Here is a 20,791-nt window from a genome sequence, read left to right as displayed (position 1 = left end):
GTTCATAATGAAGTGCTTCACCGCCGGTCAGGTAGGTTATTGTGGGCCAGCAATGTTCCATCAGGATGGAATTTGAAACATATTTTAGGACGGATCCGTCTTGATCACTTGACTATGTATAGAGATAATGTGTACCGATTTGCATGATATTTGGACAGCATTTGTGAGAGTAATATCAGTGAGACGCCTGCGTGCACGGCACACGCACCTGCCTAGGTGTCAGCAGACTGCTGGGTGAATGCTGGTGCTTTGGCATGGGGGGTCAGATCAACATATATGGAATGAATTCTGTACTGGCCATATATGGAGCGTGTCTTGAGTGTACAGGGTTTGATGTGGTCAGATCAACATATGGAATGTCAGAACAGGTCAGCTCCATATATGGAGATCTAAGGGTAGCAGCGGGGGCAGTGTCTTGAGTGTACAGGGTTTGATGAGGGCCCAGTTAGGGCCGGGCCTTAATTTTCGGGCCTGAAGAGAACTCTAGTGTGGCAGCGGGGGAAGTGTCTTGAGTGTACAGGGTTTGATGAGGGCCCAGGTAGGGCCGGGCCTTAATTTTCGGGCCTGTTAAGAACTCTTGTTTTCACGGGCTGCCGGGCGCGGCTGCACTAATAACTTTGGGGCAGGCCCGTCTAGAGTTTAAATGGACAGGGATCAGTCAAAACGGAGACATCAAAGATGGATGGTTAGGATCTCCATCCCTGTTGATGTCACGTGATGTCACAAGGCATGACCATATATGGTCACCTGGGGTGACCAAACAACTGACTGACTGACTGATTGACTGACGGGAAATGCACGATCTGCCTCCTGGTGGCACTATAATAGGGCAATGTTAAAAGGGTGGCATTTGTTTCTCAACGTAGTGCAAATGTGCATGCAAAGTTTCACCACAATCATGATATGTGGCATTTTGTTCAAAACGGGCCACTGGGCTCACTTCCTTCCTGGACTACAATTCCCATAATGCTTTGGTCCACTGCTCCTCCTTGTGGATAGGGCCTCCCCCTATGCTGTCTTACTGAGACAACATGTAGTCCAAGGAAGCTTTGAGAAGGAAGAGAAGTGGCCACGTGACTGGGCTGCGCCGTGACACTTTCATGGACACTTTCATGGGAGCCAAACTCACACCGGCAGTGCAATGAATACAGGGCAGTGAATGGAGCCGGCTGGACAGCTCATAACAAACATTATTTATGAACAATTGAGACCTTTGTCATATAATTGGTTCAGGAATATAAAAGAAGACACAGGTTGTTTTCTAATCACTTACTTTTCGATGTACACAGAGTGCACAGTATATAATCTAAACAGCAGCAGGTATCGTTTCTGGCTCTGAAGTATCGCGAGATTTGGCTGACAGACAGGAAACGGTGGGAAGTCTCGCGATACTTGGCACGTTCAGAAAGGTACTTTGTGCTCTTTAGATACCATACCTCTATAAACATTACAAAGTGTACACATCGAAAAGCAACACTTACTTACTTACTTATGCCTATCGCTCCTTTTCATGGAGCATAGGCCGTTGACTACAGTTCGCCAGACTCCTCTATCCTGGGCCTTCTTTTCCAGCTGTTTCCATGTCAGTCCACACTGCTTTATGTCAGTCTCAAGGTCCCTGCGCCAGGTGTTCTTCGGCCTCCCTCTATTTCTTTTGCCTTGCGGGTTCCATCTAAGGGCTTGTCTTGTGATGCTGGTATTGGGCTTCCGAAGTGTGTGGCCGATCCATCCCCACCTTCTTCTCTTAATCTCCTCTTCCACTGGTGGTAGCCTCGCTCTCTGCCAGAGGTCATTATTGCTGATGGTGTCTGGCCAGCGGATGCTCAGAATTCTCCTCAGGCAGCTGTTGATGAAAGTTTGCACCTTCATTGTTGTTGCCTTTGTTGTCCTCCACGAAAAGCAACACAGCAGACAATAATGTGTTACATGTCTTCTGTTATTTTCCAGAAGTGATTACTTTACAAAAGGTAACTTGAAGAGGAAAGCAAAAGCAAGCACTCGGTTGAGTATTTCCACGTCATAATGCCACGGGTGCACGGTTCTGGAAGATACCGTCTATAGAAAAGAATACCAGCACTCACGTAGTATCCTGGAAGGATTAAAGCTTTATTTTGTTTCCCCCCAGCAGCAAACAACAATAAGGACGTTTCGGCCCGAGAGCCTTTACTGTTTCTTGTTTAATAAATACCATGCTTCTTGTAGTAAAAGAAAAAAAACTAAAAAAAACTATGTAACAGCAAAATTATGATGTAACTGTCTTGTATGAGGTAAACTGAGATAACTCGAGGTGCACCCGGACCACTATGTGCGTGACACCTAGGTCCTCTTTATAAGTGACACCTACACAGTGTTCTCTAGATTTACGCTGAAGAAGGCTCTCGGGCCGAAACGTCCTTACTGTTGTTTGCTGCTGGGGGGAAACAAAATAAAGCTTTAATCCTTCCAGGATACTACGTGAGTGCTGGTATTCTTTTCTATATACTTTACAAAAGGTCTCAGTCATTCATAAATAATGTTTGTTCATGAGCTGGTCACTGAGCTCTCATCGACTCCAGTGCATTCTGCCAAACTTCCGGGTAGTTTGGCTCCCATGAAAGTGTCCATGAAAGTGTCATGGCGCAGCCACGTGACCACCTCTCTTCCTTCTCAAAGCTTCCTTGATGTAGTCCAGGAAATAAGTGAGCCCAGTGTCCATGACACCATGGAGCCCATGGACACTTTGAAATACTGAAATATCTAAAAACACATATTACCCACATAAAAACCCCAGGAAAGTGTTTCTTGTCTCCCAAACATCATTAAAATAAGATCTGGTTGCAAAAGGGGTGAAGTGGCCCTTTAAGCCTTTTCTTTGTAAAACCATAAAAAAATCAATGTTGGGCATCCGTAGAGGTTCAGCTGCATGTTGATCCTACACAGTTTGCAACAGCAAAAGGTCAACCTTTCGATTTAAGCATGAAAAACCTTCTGTAAAAAGAAAGCGTCTGGGTGCTCGGAAGTTCAAAAAAGGGTAGCGAAGATGCTCTTTGTTAGGGGACTGAAAACTTGCAACTAAGGAAAAAGAAACCAAGGCTCTCTTCTGAAAAAGTTTTCAAAGTCTTTATCAAGCCAACACAGCCTTCTTCAGGGTATTTGACAGACATATTGTATTTTTGAAGATTAGCACGCACGCACGCACGCACACACGCACGCACGCACGCACACAAACACACACACACACACACACACACACACACACACACACACACACACACACACACAAACACACACACACACAAGTGCACACATGCATTTGTGACACAAACACAACACACGTTTGTATTTTACTTGTGAGGACATCAACATTTTAGGAAGGTGATTTTATCATGTTTTTTTTTTGCGGTGCCTAGCCACTCCAAATACGCAGCTGTGTGTGTGTGTGTGTGTGTGTGTGTGTGTGTCCGTCCCTGTGTATGTCCATTTCAGCACAGAGAGCTGTAGTAGCGCTCTATGACCTGGGGTGGCACTGTTGGGCGACCTGGGGTTCAGTACAGTACCTATAACAATAACAGCATAGTTGCACCGCTCAGTTCACACAGGCGTGATTTCTTTTTTCTAAAGCTGATAATAGCCGATCTACAAGTGCGTAGCTTGTAGATCTGCAATTTTCCGTCTAGACAACTGGCACGTAAAGTATAAATCAGGCATAACTCAAACCCCGAGCCCTAAATCCAATGTGTTTAACCCATTTAGACATGAGACCCATTCTACCCGTGCCTTCTAAATCAGTAGTTCTCACACTTTCAAAGTGATATGAGCTTGTAGATCTGCTAATTTTGAGTAGCCAATGCAAAAATCTAAAATGACACAGATGCGTTCCCAGTTTTAATGGTTTAATACCAACCCCAACCAGCATCCTTTCCTAACTACTGTATAAAGCTACATGTAAGCCGTATGCCGCGTTGATAAATGAGGGCCATACCATACACAGACATATTGAGTAGCCATATAAACAACATGCTGAGAGTCATGCATGTATGTCAATTCTCACAAACTGGATGGCTTAGTCGTGCTGAAGTAATTGATTTGTAGCCACTGTGTTGTTTGGAGTGAGAGTTACACATTATGTAAAATGTTCATTGTGAATTGTGATATTGACTAATAAGAATTTAAAGTATGCCAGTTAGTTCCATTGATCCAGTCGGTCAGATGAGTGGGCCGCGAAGATAGGGAAACGCTGTGTTAAATGTTTCGTCTCCCCAAATGGCAAGTGTGTGTGGGAGAAAGTATTGAGCAAGTTATTTCAGCATGCCTGGGCTGTCTCCTTTCACCTATGAATAAAGCATGCCATCTGGTTAGACACGTCACACGATGCTGTTCAGGCCACACCGTTTCATTAAAAAACGCTGACAGAAAATACGAGAGGCTGTGACGGCAAATGAGGGAAGTATGGAGTGCCAGCGAGCTTGGAAACTTTCTATCGAGTTCTGAGCTAACTAGCTTGTCACTGTTAGTAGCTTGGAGGGAGCAAGTTGTGCTCCCGTATTACACACAGTTTTGAGTATTTTCTATTTTGTGAAGATTCATGCTGTCAAGTGTATATTAGTGTCAGTTGGCTATTAACGACTTTCAATCTGGTGACTTTCATGTCATTGGTCCAAAGAGTTCTCCCCCCAAAAATAAATAAAAAAATGATAAAGCTACTGTATGTGTTGTGAGCTTGGAGATCGGCTATTTACACATAAAAGTTTACTGATTGCAACTTTAAATCATCATATATCCACCTAAGGTATTTCTGCTCTTAATGTTGACTGTGCTCGTGGACCTGAAGGCTTATACCCAAGTCACACCCTCATTGTCACAACGCTGACACACTCTTGATTGAGAATCAAATTTCAATGCAGTTTCAAGTCTGCAGAGATGAGAGAATCTGATAACAATGAAATTAAACTACTGTAGATCCTGTTACGTAGATACCATGTTAACCTTGGTATCTGTATTTTGGGCAAATTGTCATAATGTGTCAAAGATTCTTTCTTTTTATTCCAAAATGGGAAACATAGCAGATCTACTATTTTTGTGAATCAGTATGGAACGACTTACTTAGTAAGAGTTTACTTTTTTTTATTTTCTTTTTTTTACAAGTTAAACCGTGAACAGCACAATATAAAGGATCCTGGTGCAGAGAAGGTGTTGGTCTCCTCTCAGGAGTGATGTCGCCTCTGGTTTGTAGTACTGTAGGTTATTGTGTCTCTGGCAGTCAAGCACTCCGAAGGCGTATTGCATGGCCAGACCCCGCTGACGTGGCTCAGCGGTAGGTATTGACTGTGGTTCCCCAAGGTTTCTAACTTGAGTCACCGTGCCCTAGATTAACTTAAGGTTATAATATATATACATATATATCTTTCCCCACTGATTTCGAGCAGCCTATGCTTGGCTGTGTTTTTTTTGTTGCTAGATAGCATGTAGGGGCTGGCCGGGGCAGTGAGTGTAGAATTTCTATTTTATTTTAAAAAGCAGTGCATTTGGGTTTGAAATCAATCTGTCAAAGGGTTCGGCTGGTGACACACACGCATATACAGTACGTACACAGAGATTTTGCGCATTTACAGTAAGATCATAGGATGCCATACCTCCTACTTTAGTGGCTCTGGTTATAATGGAAACATACCAAGCAACTAAGCAAAACAAAAAAAAATCACAAGACTTCACAGGTGCTGGAATGTTTCAGTTATGGAGTTAGATTTTTTCATATTTTATTTTGACATGATGCTTCCTTTTGTTTTTGCCTCTGGGGAACAGATTGGGCATGGAGCATGATGGACAGGGGAACCGCTGTGGTGATGAGACGGCTATGGGAAGTGTCATGGCCCCCCTGGTCCAAGCTGCCTTCCATCGCTACCACTGGTCAATGTGCAGCGGACAGGAGCTCAAGAGATACATCAAGTGAGTTTGATCCGTCCCTTCACATTTCGACCTGTCGACCAGTTCATGATTATTTTCGATAATCGCGATTATATTTTTGCATCATTGTCAGAATTTCCATTCATCTGTATACAGTGAATTCATCTTTTGAAAATGTTCATACCGGTAAATAATTGTGGCTCTACAAGCTGCTGTGTTAAGTCGACAGATGGGTGGAAATGACAATGTGTTTATTCCATGAGAATATTCTGAAGATACACACAAAATTCAGGCATATTTATAGTTTGTTATCTGGGAGAAACTCCCATAGCGTCCTGCGCCGTCCTCAGGTCAGACGTCACAGTCCGGTGGTCAGTTGTTGGTGGTTACACGTGTCTATGACTTGTAAAAAATATATATAATAATAATAATAATACATTTTATTTATATAGCGCCTTTCAGGTCACCCAAGGTCGCCTAACAAAACAGAAAAGAAATACAATATAATAAAGCAAGTTTAAAATAAACACAAAGGCCTGTCATATCTTACTATTTCACAAAGCAATCAGTAATGTCATCTTGGCTTGTTCACAAACACGCCTCCATCTCTGAAGGTTTCATAAATCAAGTTAATTTGTGTTATTATCGATGCTGTGACAATTAATGTGAAAGAATTTAAATTATATACAGTGCCTGCATGTTTGAAATCAAAATGAGTCCAACTCTTGTTAGAGTTTCTGGCACAGAGAGACAATCGATACATTTTAGAACCAGAAAACATTATCAAACGTATGGTTAGAGGTAATAACAACAGCACGAATGCTTCTGTGTGTAAACAATGAACACATTGTAACAGAACATCAATGAGTACATCAGATAACAGGAGTAATTGAACAATAGGTTGGACGTGTGTGTGTGTGTGTGTGTGTGTGTGTGTGTGTGTGTGTGTGTGTGTGTGTGTGTGTGTGTGTGTGTGTGTGTGTGTGTGTGTGTGTGTGTGTGTGTGTGTGTGTGTGTGTGTGTGTGTGTGTGTGTGTGTGTGTGTGTGCATTTCAGTTAATTCTTCTGACAAAGTGTGTACTTCTGGCTTTATCTGTCTTTTCTCTCAAAGCTCCTATGATTGCCTGCTAGACGACCCGTTCAAGCATGACTGGCCTCAACTCCCTGAACTTCCTGGCATCAACTACTCCATGGACGAACAGTGTCGATTTGACTTTGGAGTGGGCTATAAGATCTGCACCTCAGTGAGTATTGCTGCCGGCCTCAATTAAACCAAACATAGTGTTGGGTCTCTGTTCCAAGGAAAGTCTGACAGTTTCAGTAATAGGAGCAGTGCAAAATAAGCAAATGTGGGATTTCTTGAGGCTTAACTCATTAACTGCTGGAGTTTGCAGTCTGCAGCCACTGCCAGCAGTTTTTTACTAAGATTTCAAGACCCACAGAATATTTTGTTCTAAGACTATATGTAAACACCAAATATCTCAAAAATAGCTGGGACAGAATTCATGAAAATCTAAAAGTTTTAGATTTTTGGCATGGTGTTAGGTATGGCCATAATGTTTTCAAAAACCATCGCAAACGAGTTGGGCTCACACCCTAGTGGTCTGTTTGCAATGAATCCAATATTACAGTAGATAGGTCAGTATATGGTTGAAACCACAAATAATTGATAGAAGAGATTTGTCAATGGATACTATTGGGTATGCTAAATAAATAATACTAAAACAATTATGGAAATCTAACTTCTGGAAAGGCATATCATTTTGAAAGAAAGTCTCTACTTTCATCAGAAAGATGTTCTATAGTTATTGGCAGATGAATGTTTTCACCAAAATGCTGTCTGGGAACAGAAAGCAGAGATTTTCTTTGTTGTGAAATCTTATAATAGGATTTGATACGTGATCAATTTGCCTGGATCATGTTTTTTCTGGTTGTCCTCTGATCCGGAAGCCGTACCATGCCATAGCCACGACGGCCTTGCAAGCTTGTGCAAAGGCTAACAATGTAATTTTAATTGCATTATGTAGACAGATCCTAACACTATAGGGTTTATATACGGTAGTTTCAATGTACAGATTTTTTTTGGATTGTTAGGCAGATTTTTTTTTACAATTTAATTTGTTTTTGTTTTGTTTTTTATTATTGTGAAAACGATGGCTTCCATTTTCGCATTGCAACTTTACAGGACTAGAAAGCCTGCAATTTCTATTAGCTTGGATTCCCCATCGATGATGTCACTGGTGGACATGTTTCTGAACTGCCCACAGCCCTCCTCTGAGAGACAGACTGAGTAGAATATTGTGCCATTTTTAATGATTATTAGTGAGGACCTATTATATGAAGATAGGTTGAAAAGTGGTGAAGTGGTCCTTTAATATGCGTTGATAGGGCATAACTAGACCAGGTCTATGTTTTCATTTTTTTGCTAGCTTTGCTTTGGAGTTGATCTATTGGTATAGGAATTGAGAGTTGAGATTGAGAATATGGTATCTAGTTCACACTACACCAGTATTCAGCCCTGACACATGACGAGCAGGCTAGAGATCCACTCTACAGTGGAGTATTCACCCCCTCATCAGCACCACATTGAGCCGAGGAAGAGTCCAATATCCGCTTGTACTGTACTCTCAGACAAGATCATTGTTTAATTATCTTTTCAAATGTCAATGCCGAAATGCAGGACTCACAAAGGTATGCCGATGCAAAGGGGACAAGCTTTCTCAGCGCAGCATTACACTACCCTTGGTGGTGTAATGAACTGATTCGTTGCGAGGGGGCGGTCCAGTGAAATTTACTTTCAATAACTCATCCAGTGAAAGATCAATTAGCGCCTCCTGCTCAGACAGTGACAGGCTTAACAAAAGGATTGAGGATCCAATTATCTGAAATTGTTCTGTGATTACAGATGATGGGCTTCTAATATATATATTTTTAAATGTTCTGTTCCTCCAAAAGGGCAAATTTGCCCTGCTTTATGACCAGCTTTTGATGACCAGCTTTTGATTTTATCTGTGAGGCCAAACAGTGTGTTTTCTTTTTTGGATGGCATTCTATAATTATTCCCTCCCACATGCACGGCACACGCACGCACGCGCACACACACACACACACACACACACACACACACACACACACACACACACACACACACACACACACACACACACACACACACACACACACACACACATGCGTATTGCGTACTGTATATACCACACGTGTGTGTGTGGTATATACTGTACTGTACACTCACGATTACAATTACAAGGTATTAGGCATTTAGCAGACGCTGTTAATACAGAGCGATTTACAGTAAGCAAGAACAACAAATGATTGAGTCTGCAGTTCTGATTGCAATGAGAAGTTCATTCCATAGTTTGGAGCCAAGACAGTCATGATATGTTGGGGTTAGTTTTGGGTGAGTCAGACCCGTCATTATAGGGGGAAGATGGGAAGAGGTCATCAACCTTCTTCTCGAAGCAGGTGACAAAAACAAGGGAGTAGAATCAAGGGAGAAGAGCTTCCTTGGGTTAGATGTACAGGATTGAATTTTGGTGTGGTAGAAAGAGGATTAGTGAGAGGGAGAGGGCAGAAATGAGTGAGTGAGAGTGGGAGAGGTCATCTGGTTGCTTTGCACGTGCACATGCGTAGTCACCGAATGAATTAACCGCGCACACGCACGCACGCTAGAGACTGACACAGGAGTGGATTTTCACTCCTGTCCCATCCCACTCCTGCAGAAAAAATCCTGTCCTGTCCCAATCCTGGGCCAGAGTAAAAAACAAAATCCCATCCTGTCCCACTCCTGTAGAATGACTCCTGATCCCATCCCGCTCCCACTCGAAATTACTCCCGCTCCCATCCCGCTCCTGTTTTTTTTTCCATTAGGAAAAGTTATTCTATCTATTCATCTATCCATCTATCCATCTATCTCGTCCTGCTTCTCAAGACAGATAGCCTACCAATAAAAAAAATAAAAATAAAGTGGGCAATGGTGGATTTAACTTTGACTACCAAATACAGTATATCATATTCATATATATATATATGAATATTAATATTATAATATTAAAACAAAACCAAGAACAGTTCTGACTGTTGACAAGTGCTTTGTCAATTGTTGAGATATATAATAGCCAATAAAAACATAATATAAATATTTTTTACACACAGTAATAAACGTAATACAGATCTTCTCTTATGGGGGTCCCTGGCATCTTTTCAAATGGGGGTCCGCGGGCTAATAAATGTTGATTTAGGGGTCCTTGACATGAAAATGTTTTGGAACCACTGGTGTATGGGACTCGTTTGGGAGAAAGAAGGGAGACGATGTATTGTAGAACATTCGCTCAGCCTCAGACAGCTGTTCAGGGAGCCAAGCAAGTGCCAACAGTAACAGCGTTAGCATGTAGCTAACGCAGCATCACAATTGCAAGTTGCAACGTTGCCACTGCCAGGGGAAACAAATGCATCAGGATGATCTGGCTATAAATAATCGATTATAATCACATCACCGGCGCGATGCAGAATCATGCACGGCCGCACTGCGATGTCTTCATATTAAACTTTATGAAACGTCCACTGGATTGCATGAAGGAAGTTTTCATCCTCTCCCAGTTGGAGCGGAGCCTGGAAGCATTAGCACTGCTGGGGTATGTAGTTCTTTTGACTTGCTGACGCAAGTCAAAAGAGTGTTGGCTCACTGAAAGATGACTACAACAAAGATGGGCGCTTCTGTTCTTTTGGTTGGCAGCGCGACCAGTTGAAAATGTAATTCACGCTCCTGCACGCTCCTGTTGACTTTCATTCCCGTCCCATCCCGATCACGGGATTAATAAAAATATTAATCCCATCCCGCGGGAATCCTGCGGGAATCCCGTGACCCGCGGGAGTTCCGACAAAATGTCAGTCTCTAACGCACGCACGCACGCACGCACGCACGCACGCACGCACGCACGCACGCACGCACGCACGCACACACACACACACACACACACACACACGTAACCAGTAAGACGCCTGAGGGCGAGAAGCGACCTCGCCCTCAGGCGAGGTTGCTTCTCTTAAAAAGATTGCTTAGAACCAACGTCTTCATTTTTGGCGGTGGCCCCATCTTCGATTGCAAAAGTCAATAGACTGAATCTAGACGAATGTCCATTCCAGTTTCATACTGTGTGATGACGCACAGTTTGAATACTAATGAAGTGTGCCAGCTAGGTCACATTAAGTTAAAGGACAAGATCACTTTGGTAGAGGTTTGGGTTGTGTAGTTACCTTGCCATGATGTAACTCCAAATTTGGGCAAGAAAACACATGAGTGTCGATTTCTTAAATAAAATTTGCAAAATCAATAGGTTAACCTTTTTATTAAAAAAAACAAACAGTACTGGGTTTGGTGATGTTCTATATAGTCAGAATCAGCTTTGTTTGAGTTTGTTTACATGCTAAAAGAGCTCCTCCTGTCAACTACAGGTGAAAGTTTTTGTTTTATTCTGAAATGCTGCTATACCCCAACAGGGGTTTGATTTCAGAGCTAATTGTTTTTCGCCCCTCATGAGTTTTAAGGTCTAGGAATAGAACAACAATACTTGTCACCGTCATAGACCAAAATGGTAATGAATTCCGCCCTCAATAATTGAGTACCACAGACGAATAACAGTCTAAGTCCACACTATTGATCCATAATATATAAATGATAGATAAGGGTTCAGGACAACGAGGCCTTTTCGTGGAGGGGTCAGTCTGAAATTTGGACTTAGACTGTTTTTCGTCTGTGGTACTCAATTACTAGGCTTGAGCCAAAGAAATCCTTCTATCCCCCAACCTCTCTTGATCTTATACTATATCATTAGTGTAAAAACAACAATACAAGTGAGTGATTAAATTACAGTACATGGATATTCTGTGCATAAGTGTGAAAGAAAGAAAGTAACAAAAGCTTCTGTCATCTTCTAAAGCTCCTCTGACAGCCCTTTTGTGGTACATTTAGTCACTTTATACAGTCAATACATGGTATACTCTGTAAGCATAAAAGCCTAACAGTCACTTTTATACACTGTAAGGCATTTACATTATTATTATTATTATTTTTTTTGCATTTATTTATTTTATAAATGAAACAAACAAGAAAGAAATGCATGGCCAAATGAATAGGACATTTCCACAAAGGGATTGATCAATACATAGATATGAAAAAAAGCAAACATTAAATAATGTAATAAAATAAATATCCCCCAACGACTCACAGCAATACACAATGCATGTCTATTGTTTCTGTTAAATAGAGAACAGGCCCAGAAGTGTGTATTTTAAAGGATTTGTAATGAGTTTGAATTTTAACCCTCTAGTAATATAATTCTTAGTTGAGGTTGGCTCTGTGCTTGGTCCGCTCTTTTTGTCTTCTACACCAAGCATCTTTTCGAAAAAAGCTGATTTACACTTACGTTCTGAGGGTTCAAATGGTTAGTCCTTTTTACCATTCTAGATACAGTAGATGTTCATTATTCTGGTTAGTGTATTCCAGATGTTCATGTTTCTGGTTAGTGTATTCCAGTCAGTGGTTCTCAAGCATACTAAATCTGTATGCTTTTGGCCGTGGTCCCCCATCTGGACCCATAAAAGAAGATTTGTGTCGTAAATAGCAGATCTACAAGCTTTGTAGCTATACTTCGATTTGCGTGAGATTTGTCTATACCACCTTTAAAAGTCTGCAGGAACACACTTTTATGTTGTTGTTTTTTATAGTTGTTTATTTATCTTTTTGTCCTTGTTCAGGGCTCTGACAGCCTCAGGGAAAACCCACTTCCCGAGCCTTGTTCTCTGGGCTTTGAAACACCTCAGACACTTCCATTAAATGAAATAGAATCATTTATTGATCCCTGGAGGGAATTCAGATGTTATATATAGGTAGCAGTGACAGCAGTAAGGTTGTAAACAAAGGAGAGCCACAGGGAAGAACACAATGTTTTTTTGTTTTTGTTTTTTAAGAACTCCGGGTTAGCAAAGACATTAAAGGAGAGGGAAACAACAGTGATGTACTGTATACAGTACGTATAACACAATACATGTTTCTTTCTTTTCTTTTCTTTTCAAATTAAAGAGGAAGGAAGAACACAAATTTGATCAAACAAAAAAAGATAACGGTCTAACACTAGATATACACAATGGATCTCTGAATTATATATATACAGTATCTTACTCTAAATCCAATAAATCTGTATAAGTCCGTCTGTCTGTACGTATCTCGAGAACTGTACGACTGACCGACCGACTACAAACTCGGCGCACATGTCGCTGGCGACCCAAGGGAGTTGAGAATCCCGGCGTGGAGTTGGTCAGATAGGCGGTTGTCCAGAACAGCCGATACACCATGCTCCATATAAGGCCTACACCATAGATCAACATGCACTGATGATGTCTGACACAACATAAATCAAATGCACATACTGTACTGTACATAATATGGAGATAAACATGCATGAAATGAAAATCTACCAGCTGCCACTTCATTCACACTGTCATGGCAGAATAGAGAAAAGATTTATCCCACAGTCAACCTGTCATTGCCTGTTATAGCCATAACTAATCTACGGCCCTTCAAACAAAACTGCCAAGAGCAGAACATCATCTTGGTAGGAAACATCAAATGAAAAGGAAGGCAACTCTTTGTTTGAAATTCAATATTTATTGAGCATGAATATCTATGAGCATATATGCATACCATACTGTAGGCATGAAGAAAAGCATGTACTGTAGATATTATAGCAAGACTGACTGAACCCCAGCGGTGGATGCTGTGGCGGCGTGGGAGCACACAGAATACTTCATAGTGCAAAGCAGTGAAAGCACAAAGCAGAAGCTGCACAGTGAGTAGAATGAGCAGTAAGCACTAAGCAGGGAGGTTTGAATAGCCCACTCCAATCAGATGAAGCGTGCATGTAACTTAACACAAATCTTCTCTTCTGGGGGTCCGTGGCACAAAACATTTTCAGATGTTTTTATGTGTTAGCACCTGCAGGCACAACACGAAGTTGAATTTGACATGGGTGTGCTTTGGGCTTTACATTATTTAAACCAATCAGATTTTTGACGTTTGAGGTCCGGGCTTTGAGGTCCAGGCTTAACTTCCGCTCACTCGAGCCATTAAGTTATAATTGTACTTCCGGCAGTCTTCCGGGTGCTTCAAAACGCCACTGATAGTCAGGCAGCCGAGGTGGACGGGTGGGAAATTTGGTATATAGTCTTTTTTATTGGCCATTGATATTCAATGTTTATTGTATATATATATACATTCATGAATCCACTTGCTGACCGGCAATGTAGTGACCATCGGATGGTCCCTACAATTCCCGGTGCATTGTGGGATACTTCAGTCCACTACATTAGGGTGCAAAAATGCTCACTACACATTCGGACACTAAAACAAAATGGCGGAACCCCAAAGTGCACTATATGGGGCATAGGGAATGAATTTGAACGCAGCCTAGGACTTGAGGCAGTGTGGTGCACGCCGTCAAGTCGTTCAGATATTTGGTTGTCCAGAGCCGCCGTTCTGACCGATATATGCCCATATATGGGCACGTAATAATGACATCAGAGATCTCCATATATGGGTATGAATGGACACAGGTAGACAGACAGATACAGAGATCTCCATATATGGGTACAAAAGGGACACAGACAGATGGGTACAAGTCGGGTACTCTGACAAAGCCCCCAACGGTTACTATGACTCAGACAACTGATCGGATGTGTGTAACGTAGGTGTGAGGGTCTCACAGTGACCTGGACCTCTAGTAGTTTCAAATGTACAGAATAGTATTTATTTAGATATCATGTTGTTTAGCCCTATGCTAGGCTTAGAAGTGTTTCTCACTGCCGCCCTAAGACTTTCTCTAGGGCAGCAATGGCTCAGGAGGTAGAGCGGCCACTAGAGAATCGAAGGGTTCCTGGTTCGATCCCGGGCTGCACCTGTGTTACTGTCAAAGTGTCCTTGAGCAATACCATGAACCCCTACCTGCTCCTGATGAGCAGCGTACTGCATCTCTACTCCCATGCAGGCTAACGGCATACTATGTTTCACATTTTTCCATTTGAAATGGATATACAGTAACTTAATTATCTGAGACTGTGCGGGAATGGTCTGCCAGATCTACCTGTAATCTCACACTCATGCCGTACAATTTGAATGTCAAGCAAATTGTGTAGCCATAATGTCAATGACATTACAAACAGAATTTATCTTCCTCTTGCAAAGGACTCATAAAGCGACTTTGAACCAACACTAACATTTCAAATTGCAACCATTGACTCACTAGTGACACAAACATATTGGACCTGATTTTGCGTATTTCAGAGGCATTTATATATGACAGAATTACATGCAGTATCTTAACGACATTGGAATTGGCAGGGACGTACACATACAGTTAATTGCAATACTATAACATTGTGATGTCATGTTTGTCTCAACACATAGCCTGTCTACTCTGCTTGCATGCATCGTGACAATGTCATCAGAATCCTTTATTCAGTCCCTTACCCCAACTTCCCTCTGTGCCTTTTCATACGGTACCCAATAGAAAGAAAAGAGGTGTAGCCGATGAATGTGTGTGAGAGAAGGAAGACGGTAGAAATTACGCACAACTAGTAATCACATGGTCACAATGGTGACCCCAATGTCCAGAACACTATAGGCATGAGTCATGTTGCTCCTGCAATGAGTTTATTGCAGGAACAAGGATTAGGGGTAGGCTATGTCGCGGCTAGAGGGAGAGCAAGGCAGGCACACGTGCAGATGAACAACCAGGCAGGTGTGCTGACAGGAGCGTGAACAAATAGTACAATAGTATAGTATAGTATAACAATAGTATAATCATCTAGGCAGCCGTGAATGTGACTGATGTGCCAGTACAGACTGAGTGGATGGAAGCACAGCAAGGCTATGAGCTGAATTAAGCGCAGAGCTGATCATGTGCAGGTGTGTAGGCAGCTGAGGACAGGAGCAGTAGTGGAAAAGGTACTCACATTTTGTACTTTTTTTAAAGGTTTGTTTTTGGCTTTTTATTTCCATTATTGATAGTTACAGTGAAGACAGACAGGAAAGAGGGAGAGAGAGAAAGAGAGAGAAGGGGAGAGACATGCAGCAAAGGTCATTATAAAATAGCTCAAGGCTCTATTGCTGATTACTTAGGTTAGGACCCGCCGCAGTGGTGTCCAAATAGAACTTAAACCAGGATGCTTTGACTTCTGCCTTCTCCCTGAAGCAGACCCTTGTTATATATTCTCCGACTATGCTTGTCACGATGACTAAGCCAGTTAAATCTATCCATATATGGTTCTACCACATCTATCTGATATCAGCACTAGGTCGACTCGGGCCAAATAATAGGGATTGTCATACTAGACATGTCATATAGACCAAAGTCCTAGTCGGATATATATGGGGACTAAATATCCAATGAGCAACTACTCAGATCCAACAACATCATCCAACATCCAACATCCAACAACTGGAAGTGAGAGTCTTCGGTACAGTCGTCATGAACGTCGTCAGGCCAGACCCTATATGTGGCATACGCCTGGACCACTATGTACTAAAAGTACCATATTTAAAAGTACAGAATGTCCTGTTTTAAGTTTTCAAATGTATACAAATATTTTGAAGAGAGCAGATCTACATGTGAGCTTGTAGCTATTTTCAAATGGCCGAAGTGATAACTAATAATCAAAATCTACAAAGTAAAGTAACTGAAGCTAATAATTGCAGTGGAGTAAATGTACAATATTTGCCTCTAAAATGTAATGGAGTAGAAGTAAAAGTATTGGAAATTGGAAAGTGAAGTACAAATACCTCAAAATTGTACTTAAGTACAATACTACAGCTATGCCCACACATAGAGGCAGGGTGTGACAGGTGTGACAGCAATGCTGTTCTTTAATGGCTATGCTAGTTGATTACTAATAGGATACCATTTAGTTTAATATGGCATCAGATATCCCACTGACAACTTCAATGATCCACAACCAGTTCCCCATCAATATGTCTTGAGTGTTTAACAATCTGTTTAACACACATACTGTACTGAAAGAGAAATCTATAACACACATGATTACTTTGTTGACCTTTAACTGGTTTTAGATTGTGTACAGAGCAGTCCTGGCTCACAAATACCTGTGAGGGGAATTTGGATGGATGGATGGATTTTATTTTGTCATTGAACACTGTTTACACACATGTACAACGAAATTGATCTGTTGGCATCACTCCAAAGCAGTACAAAAAGTAATCATAATGTGTTAGTAGTAGCACCCAGTAGGTACCAAGAATATAAAGCAGTAAGAAATAACAGTGTATGTACAGTCAGTGAAGAAGCGTAGACCGTAGACAACTAGTTCAGGGACCGCCAGGGGACCCTTACGGGTCTATAACTCTAGGGGCCCTATTGTGCACGCCGCCTTACCCCTTATGCCTAAACCTTTTTGTAATTTTTTACTATTTTTAGAAAAAAAGCGGAAGTGAAAATAGCCACTCTACATGGACATGTTGTGAGCTTGTAGATTGCCTAAGGCCCTAAGAGTGTATAAATGGAACCAAATGGACCCGTGAGGGTCAGTGTAGATTGTTGATCCAGTAATAGTTTTGTTCAGTGAGTGTGAAATAATGCATTCCTTTCCAATAATCTGTTAATAACAGGACAGTACAGTATGCCAGTGCAGTTTAAAGTCCCACTCCACCATTTTTCTTTGTTCATATGTGCTGCTGGCTTTATATCACAAGTTCTGTGGGAACAGATGTTCCAGATATAACAGATGCTATCTCCTTCCTCTCTGGTGTGCGAGAAGGTGTTTGAGACTGGCAGGGTGCCAACAAAAGAAAAGAAAAACAAAGGCTGTGTTCAGAACAACTCCATCTCAGAGGCCGGCCACAATGCTCTGAAATAAACATGAGGGATACTGTTGGCATCTACTGTAAGCCTTCTAAGGCAATGATCTTCAGGCACTCTTGCAAAGAGGATGAAGGAAACATGTTCAAAAGAAATATCTATAAATATCAACACCAACGTCGAAGGATCGTTGGTGTTGAAGTGATCCTCAACCTTGAGCTTGTGGCTCTGCTTGGCCTGCTTTATTGCCTTGTTCAGGTCAGCCCTGGCTGAGCAGTAGGCCCGCTTGTCACCTGATCTGAAGGCCTTCAGCTGCAACCGGACCTCACTGTTCATCCACGGCTTTTGGTTGGGATTCGGGAAAGGTAATAATGGTGGTGACACTGTCAATCCTCCTGAAAACCTTAAAACACTTATGTAGGCCATTCGTTTAAGAAGGTGATCGAAGGCCTGGGCCATGGCTCAGCGGTCCAGGCACCTTGGCCGGTAGTCCAAGTCTGGCAGTGTGCCGCGGGTTCGACTCCCGATCCCGACGGCCTTCACTGCATGTCACTCCGCCATCTCTCTCCCCCATCTCCTGTCAGCCTACTGTCTGTCCCTCTATAAAAAATATAAAATAAAGGCGAAAGCCGCAAAAAAAACATATAAAAAAAAAGAAGGTGATCGAACGTGTTAATGGAATAACAGGTCGTTGGGTCATTCTGATCGTAGCAGGGTTTCCCAAAATGGGTGGCATCATACGGCGCCATGCGGCTTCAAAACAAAAACACAACACAATTATTCCATTCCACATAATTCCTGCAGACTTGTGCAGGGTCATTTTCAACAAATCCTGTGAACCATACACCACATTTTAATACTATCTCCTCCACTGAGACAATCTTTTAAAGGACCTTCGGGATACTAGTATTATACCAAGATGTACAGGTCGGTATAATCAAAATTACATTGGGCAAGTGTCCCTTCCAATATTTCAAGCGTGTTTCTTTCTCTTACAGTGGATTTTTAAGCAAAAATGCACACTCTCTCCAGATAGTGTATTGTGGATTCTTGGCAGTACCTTCAAACTCAATTAGCCTACTAAGTAATTTATTTTCTACTATAGGAGAGCTGAGCCGCCAGTGGAAAGGAACTGATTGCAAACACGTACAGGCTGATGTGATTTCATGCCATTAGCAGAAAGAAGATGACCTACATGGCACCCTTGAGGGAATGATATTGTCCCCAACTGGCCTGTGAGGGGTTAGGGTTAGGGATAGGGTAAATTATAATGGGGCCAGTAGGACCAATAATCAGAATAATGTTCTGTCGGAATAATGACATGGCATGAGCAGCCCCCAGCTGGGTGACATAGAGAGCCTCTCACTCAACACCCCCCTGACACGGGCCACCCATGCCTGTAAGAATGGCAGAGCTCGGTACGCCATGCAGGATTCAAGCCCCTAGACTCTGCGGTGATGGACAGGTACTTTAACCCTGCGCCACCCGAACGCCCATATCAATTTCCTTCCTAATGAAATATATTAGATAGAGGAGAGTATCTATTAGGTTGACATTTTCTGAAACCAGATTGGAATTTATATTATTCCAAACGTGATCTGTTAGTTAGATAGAGCGGATTGTCTATACTATAGGATGACATTTTCTGAAACCAGGTTGGAATTCATAATATACGGTCATATATTGACCCTTATCTTTCTATTACGTTTGATACTGAACCCACTGTGGATTGGATTGAAGGCAGAACAACAACAAAGCAATGCTTTTTTTTATGGAGTGGGGTATGGACTCTGGAGTGATGACTTCAGCAGCATCTCTTACTTCATCAGCATCACTCAAGGCTAGTGTGAATTATGTTGCTTTGGAAGGTTTCAGGGCTTTAAGCTTTTCCGGTATATCTTCATCAGACACTTTAACAAAAGAAAAGGGTAGATTTCAGGGATTTAAGCTTTTTCAGTACATCCTTATCACAAACTTTAACGAAAGAAAACATCGACTGCCCTGGAGTCCTTTCCATTGGTAAAAAGATTGTACATAACACTCCCTGGTGTGCAAAGATTTGCTGATTGGCTTGCTGAATGAATGACACACTTGCTCTGGCTACCGCTGGACTCTTATCAACTACCCGCATAGATAACACTGAACCCTTTGGAAATAACCATAGTTCAGTGGTGCATTTTATAGTGATCACTAGAGCTAGAGTAGACCAATTTATTTTATTTATTTATTTGACAGGGACAATGCTCATTAATCAACATTTCAGTTTTCACTTCCATGTAAATGTGCCAGAGTTAGCCATAAGCTAATTTACATCTGTAGTCCCTGAGCAGGCTCTTAAAATGGTAGTAAAACTAAACATACGATGACACATACAGTACAATACAATGAAATACAATACAGATAAAAGAAAGACATGTATAGTGTGCCAGCACACAACACCATGCGTTGATGCCATGTGTGCATATGCCAATGTATTCGTTTGGCAGTTATGCAGCTGATGTGTAATTAAATGTAATTATTTTAATGTACAGTATTGTTTCAAATGTACATAAAATAGCCGATCTACAAGCTCAGAATGAGCTGTGAAGTGCTTGAAGAGCTTGTACATCGGCTATTTTCACTGAATGTTCTCCCCAGAATAGGGAGGGACGCTAGGTTTCTTGATGTCGAGCATGCATTCAATTGTGAACTGAGTAGTAAATACAGTGCCAATCAATATAGTAGCTGTGATGCTGTTGAGAACAGGACAAGGGTTGCAATCTCTAGACACGATGCTGGCAGTGAGTGAGCGGCTGTTGTGAATTCATGAATTGGACCTAATTTAAGGCTGCGCTGTATGTCTGTCCATTATGGTTCTTTGAAATTTGAATACGTACTAATGTGAGCTTTAGTTACCCCAGGCATCCTGGGTTTTTACAGTGTATATTTTACACATACGGTAGGTATACCGGCACTGTCGGGTGGAAAACCTTGACTGCCCACCAGTGGGCCCCGGCCCACAGGTTTGGAATCACGGGTGTAAT

At 41.9% G+C, this 20,791-nt stretch overlaps 1 protein-coding gene across 1 annotated transcript in view; it reads left to right on the top strand.

Annotated features, from left to right (window-relative positions):
- The window catches only part of adamts3 (ADAM metallopeptidase with thrombospondin type 1 motif, 3), a 173,955-nt gene that overhangs the window by 102,032 nt on the left and 51,132 nt on the right, over positions 1-20,791 (top strand). The window contains exons 9-10 of the mRNA XM_079516259.1: positions 5,782-5,925; positions 6,995-7,127. Coding sequence (XP_079372385.1) covers positions 5,782-5,925; positions 6,995-7,127 — 277 coding nt within the window. The remainder of the gene's footprint in view (positions 1-5,781; positions 5,926-6,994; positions 7,128-20,791) is intronic.

Source organism: Electrona antarctica (genome assembly GCF_951216825.1).
Source record: "Electrona antarctica genome assembly, chromosome: 12".
NCBI lineage: Eukaryota > Metazoa > Chordata > Actinopteri > Myctophiformes > Myctophidae > Electrona > Electrona antarctica.
The sequence above is the reverse complement of the archived record's forward strand: the minus strand, read 5'-3'. Positions and strand labels throughout refer to the sequence as shown.